We start from the raw sequence: 6,000 nt of genomic DNA on the forward strand, positions 1-6,000 counted from the left end.
GGTCTCTCCTGCCACAAATGACTGCACTTGATCCGTCACCTCTACGATTTCAGAGGGGTGATGCAGACATCCTGTCAACACTGGAGACACTCGTAACACTTAATCATGCTAACCAGCAAAGCACTGTAATCTCTGTCCCCGTTTTGCCCTGCTGATGAAAAGCTGAGATGACAAATAAATGAGACCAGCTGCTGGTCATATTGGCACATTCACGAGTGACAGTCCGTCTTTGAAATAACATAATGATACTGCAGACATCATTCAGTATGATTTTCACCTGCAGTTTGCAAAGTGCTCAACTTCCTTTAACCTCTGAAAATTCTCTTTTACTCATGACAAAAACTATAAAGTGTGCTATTGTTATTAGAAGAACACCATGCATGCTAAATTGTTTACATCTGTTTTCCTAAACTAAATCAAAATTGACTGCAATCATAATGTGGGGTTTCTTCATATCATCGCCATCTGCAGCCATCAAAAGTTTTTCAGTAAACCCGCTTATTCTGTCAAAACCCAGATCTCAAGCAGGACAGCATCACCGAGTAGCTAGACGTGATGGGAAACTCACAGAGACACTTGCGCGGATTCTTCAACTGACCGCAGCACACCTGCACCAGGGTAACCCTCCGCCTACCCTGCTCCTGCTTTACAGGTGAAAATAGAGCAAAAGGACCGCTGAGTCTTTGACTTTATTTATTTTCTGCTGTGTTTTACTTGCATCTGTTTGAAAGAGTGAGTGAAAACACAAAAAATATTTTATTTTATGTGCTGGAATGTGTAGAAAATAGGTTTAAATGTTAAACTAATTTATTCAAGTCAGAGAATGTTGCATATAATTAAATGTTTTGCTTGATGCATAAAGTTAAAAGATTAAAACTGATAAAACAAGTTAAAAAAAGAGACTTTTCCATTTGATTACATTTTGTATGATGGATTATGTAGAAAAAGTAGAAATGGGCTGAAAGATCTATCACTTTATCACCTCTTCAGGTTGTAAATCGTGTTTTTAAAAAGTAACTAAGTAACTAAGTAATTCAGTAATAAATCTCTATTATGAGACAAAATTGGCTGATTGCTGGATCAAGAAAATTCCTCCTTATATGTGAGCCAAGTCAAAAGAGGCTGAAAGGTTGAAAATGTCATTTTCACCATACCTTCTAAATGAACCCAAACATAAATGTGGAAATCAACTAATGCAATTTGTTCTGACATTAGGCAGTATATCCCCCTAGTGGCTGTGATCCAATTCTCATTCAATTTAGTAAGTAAATAAAAAGTAACAAGAAAGAGCAGCGCTGGCTTTTGCCAGAAAGTAAAGTCAATGTGTCATCCTCTAGTTCCAAGACGCTTGTGGTCATAACACCATGGTGCTGTTCAGCAAAAAAAAACCCTGACTCACTGCATATAAATTTAACAAAAATGAAATTTAACAAACCTCTAATAAATAAAGTCGAAATTCAGGTGCCCCTTTTTGTCATACTGATGCTCTCCCTCTGTTGTCTCCCCCTGCTGACCATCAGAAGGACTGCAGAAGGACTGCTGAGCTCCGTATTCTTGAAAATTCACAAACTAAGGTTTGCCATATATTTAATGTTGCGATAATTAAATGTAGTTCAATTACGATTATTATTTCAGTTCAGTTCAGTTTTATTTATTTAGCATCACTTCACAGCGACACTTGCCTCAAGGCATTTTATATTGTAAGGTGAAGATCCTGCAATATAAGAGAGAAATCCCAACGTTCAGATGGCCAACTATGAGCATGCACTTGGCGACAATGGGAAGGAAAAACTCCCTTTTAACAGGAAGAAGCCTCTGTGAACCAGCTCAGGGAGGCCATGTGCTGCGACCGGTTTGGGATGAAGAGAATGAGAAAGAAAGAGAAGAGAAAAGAAAAGGGAGAAGACAAATGTTAACATAGTGTTAATTATGGCAAATGTTAAATATGTAGTTGTGGTATATGGACACATATGGACTACAGAAGAACTGTTCCGTCCATCATAGCAGGTCGAGTAGCCGCCTGAAGCTATAGCAACATAACTAATGGTAGATTCAGGGTCACCTGATCCAGCTCTAACTACACGCTCTATCAAAAAGGAAAGTTTGAATCCTAATCTTAAAAGCAGAGAGGGCGTCTGTCTTCCCAATCCAACTTGTATTACTGCTAACACAGCAATGGCATCTTTACCTTGCAAGCTAATGTATCATTATGCTTGATTATCCACTGGCTTTCGCAAATTTAGTCATATGAGCAGACTGGGGAAATGAACCTGCACCCTTTAATCATCATCCTCTTTTGTTAATGTTTGGCACACACGCACACACAGACACCCAGGCGCAGTAATATGTCCACAGCTGCTCTGTCAGCCTTGATGAGACAGCAGGTTGTCTAATTGACTGACTTGATTGCCCTCATATGTGTCTGTTCACCCATAAAAACCTCATTTATCACTAATAGGACAAAAAAAAGGAGGCGGGATGATGAACGTAAACAGATACCAGGGATAGCTCAGTAGGTAGAGTGGTTGCCCCATGATCGAAGGTCGGGGTACGACTCCACTGAACAGCTACCCTGAGGTACCCTGAGCACACTGCTCCCCGGGCGCTGCATTGGTGGCTGCCCACTGCTTCACTGTGTGAATGGGTTAAATGCAGAGGAGTAATTTCCCTACGGGGACTAACACATACACATTATTATTATTAGATACAGTGGTTTTCTTAGATCTCTTATCTGGCACCTGACAGCATGTGTGCATGCAGACCTGAGTGGTGGAAGTGAGCAAGAGACGGCAAGACAGGGGAAGGATTAGGGAGGGAAACGCGGAAGTTATGTTGTTGAATCTAAAGAGAGAATAAAGAATATTTGGATGAAAAAGAGGGGCAGACGTGAAGGAAGAAGGAGGCAGGTATGGAGCATCAGCTCTATTCAGATGGAAAAAAAGGAAAAAAGTGACAGTATAAACGAGAAAAGAGGGGGAAGCAAGCATGGGAATCACGTGGGTTATAAAATGCAGAGGGACTAGAAAAGAAAAGAGATTTCCATGAGGCATTTTCAAGGCCTGCTGCTCGCTGTGTGAGACAGTGTTTGCTGATTGACAGCTCAGGAAAAGCGTTCAGCCACTTGGGCCTCACCCACTCATCCAGTGTCTCTCTCTGTATCTGCCACACATACACACAACACTCTTTGTAAAATATCGTGAGCTGCTCCCTTTTCTTTCCAGGTAACAGCTGCTGACAGAACACGTCAATCTCAAGGTATCCCTCTGCTTTCTTTGTTTTCTGGTGATGTTTATTTTTTTTTCCAATACAATAAATCCCCATCTTCCTTCTGCCCAGTTTCTTCCTCACCTGCTCTAACCATTTCCACCTTCCCTCTTTGCTCTCTTATGTTTCTTCGCTCTCTTTCCACCACAAACTCCACTGATATGCTTCCCATTCATCCTAGCTTTATCATTTTGCTCCTTCGTCTTGCCGTTTATCTTCACCTCCCACGTTCCTATCAAATTCTCCTACACGTCCTCAAAATTCTGTCCTGGCCAAATGACGATATTTGATGTGTCATATCCACAGGGAAAAAAATGTACAGAGGATGCAGGGTGCAGATTTTTTTTGCATTTATCTTCAACAAGAAACGATGCAAAGATTACCACAGTCAGATTTTGATTGTAAGGAACTAGTAAGTGTAGCATGTTTAAGGATATTGGACATGATATGATGAATGCATCTAAATGAAGGCATGGAAGCATGAGCAAGTAATTTTACTTTGAAAATCCTAATTAAAGGTAGATTAACAGAGAAAAACTGTCTTCAGTTCGAGAAATGAAAAGCAGCTGAACTTTAGGCCGCCCGAAACTGAAGCACTGAGCATTCAGTCTGCAGGAGAAACAAGCTGAGAGCTGAGAGCTGTAACACTGCTGCACACCTGGAGCGGCACGATCACGTCAAACTGCTGTTTGAAATTCATACAGTTAATAGAATAGATTATCTGTGCCTTTCTTGGCTCTGAAGCACATTACTTCTCCACTTAAGAGACCTCACTCTCACCGCTCCTGTGGCTCTGTCCTTAAATCATGCTCGTTTTTCTTTTCTAAACCTTATAAAACACACACTTATACACACACCTGTGTGAAGGGAAACCCCAGCGCTTTACCACCATCTGGTACTGCACCAGGGTTCAACAATACTGCAGTGTAACAGACACGCTCGCACAGTTTTATCTTGCATTTATTATAGTTTTGCAAATGCAGAAGATGCTGTTAAAAGTAATGCAGAACGTTGGTGGTGTAATATGACTCCTGCATACTCTGTGTAACCTTCTAAATGCACACACACCCACACACTGACGCACACACCTTTTTCCCTCACCATTCCCATTAATGAACAGACACATTTTTACAAAAAATGTCAAAAGCTGGCAGCATGCATGCAGATGCACATAAAGACATGCGCATGCATACACAAGCCACACACATGCACACAAAGAGACACGCGCAGGATACTGTAAGATGTGATCAATAGCTATTGATCTGCCACCTTTGGCTTGTCTTGGCAGCGCTTCATGTCAGACATAAAAATGTCCACACCCGGAAGAATGGAGACAAATTGCACACAGACTCACAGATACACACACACATACACATATGAACATCTCTTAAACACACACACAGAAATTAGATTTTATCTCTAAATCATGAAAATTCAGCACAAATCGATAACTGATTAGCAGCAACATTAACTTCAGTCACTGAAGTTACATTAATTCACACACACAAAGACACACACACACACACGCTCGCGTGCACTTCTTCATCGCCTCACCTCTGTAGCACATAGTTAGCCAGAGCAGCTCCAGCACCTGACCGCCAAACTCACACACATCCAATCCCAGCATGGTGCCTCTCTGCGGGGCTTTACTCTGTGAGACGGCAGGCTGAAGTAGAACCAGAGAACCTCCACAGGTAGCAACAAAGTGGCAGAGCAGGGATTGATTAAAAAAAAAAGAATCCACAGAAGTGTTTGAATAGAAAGAAAAGAGGTCAGGCAAGCATCTCTTCCTCTGAGGAAATAACAAGAAATACGTATTTACAGGTGTAGAGGGTTAAAGAGAAAGAGGACCGGCGTGAGAGAAACAGCAGAGGGAAGCAAGGAGGTATCCTTGGGTGTGGGTGTGGATGTGATAGGATGTGTGTGAGCTAGGAAGAGAGAGAGAGTGAGAGGGTGGAGGGAGGTCGAGGGAAGGGAAGCAGCAGACGTGAGAAGCAGCCGGCTTTCTGCGCTGCTTCTAGTCTTACATACACTAGAGTTTAGTGACAAAAGGAAAAAAGGAGATCTGAAGGCTGAGGATGCTGTCAGCTGTTTCTGGATGCAGTAAGGGTGCTGGAAGAACAGCGGTAGGCAGACGCTGGCTCAGCCGGCAGAGCTGTCTGCAGTTTAGTGTGTGTGTGAGTGTGAGTGTGTGCGGTGCTCAGACGCTGGCTATCGATTCGCAGACAAGCATGGAACCCCTCCCCTCCTGCATCCCTCCCTCCCCTCCTCATGCCATCAGCCCAGCGACTGCAATGAGCTCATCCTTTTACCCCCCCCCCCCCCCACACACACACACACACACACACACACACACACACACTCTCCCCCTCCCTCCTCCGCTCTTCCTTGCATCCCCTCCTTCCTTTCTTCCACACCTCACTCCTCGCGCCCCCTCCAACTCTCTCATGCTTTCAATTCCCCTCTTCGTTTTTCATTACTTTTACGAATTCTCACGTGGCGTCCGCTCTCTCCTCCTTCACCTTTGTATCACAGTGTCAAGCCAACTCTCTCTCTGTTTCCCTATTTATCTCACTTCCCCTTTCCTTCAGCTTCATCTTGTTCTTTATCTCCCTCTGGCTTTAAGTGACCACGCCCTGTCAGCGGCATGCTTCAATCACGACGGTCACTGTCATTCTTTGTCTTTCAGTCTTTTTTATATATCACTGTTTTGGCTCCCTATCTTTTCTTCAGATA

At 42.9% G+C, this 6,000-nt stretch overlaps 1 protein-coding gene across 1 annotated transcript in view; it reads right to left on the reverse strand.

Annotated features, from left to right (window-relative positions):
* Nucleotides 1–5,450, reverse strand: part of arhgdig (Rho GDP dissociation inhibitor (GDI) gamma) — a 31,116-nt gene extending 25,666 nt beyond the window's left edge. Inside the window, exon 1 of the mRNA XM_026165641.1 lies at nt 4,819–5,450. Within this exon, the coding sequence (XP_026021426.1) occupies nt 4,819–4,891 (73 nt within the window). The 5' untranslated portion in view covers nt 4,892–5,450. The remainder of the gene's footprint in view (nt 1–4,818) is intronic.
* Between the last annotated feature and the right edge of the window lie 550 nt (nt 5,451–6,000).

Source organism: Astatotilapia calliptera, chromosome 4 (assembly GCF_900246225.1).
Source record: "Astatotilapia calliptera chromosome 4, fAstCal1.2, whole genome shotgun sequence".
In the NCBI taxonomy this organism is placed as follows: domain Eukaryota; kingdom Metazoa; phylum Chordata; class Actinopteri; order Cichliformes; family Cichlidae; genus Astatotilapia; species Astatotilapia calliptera.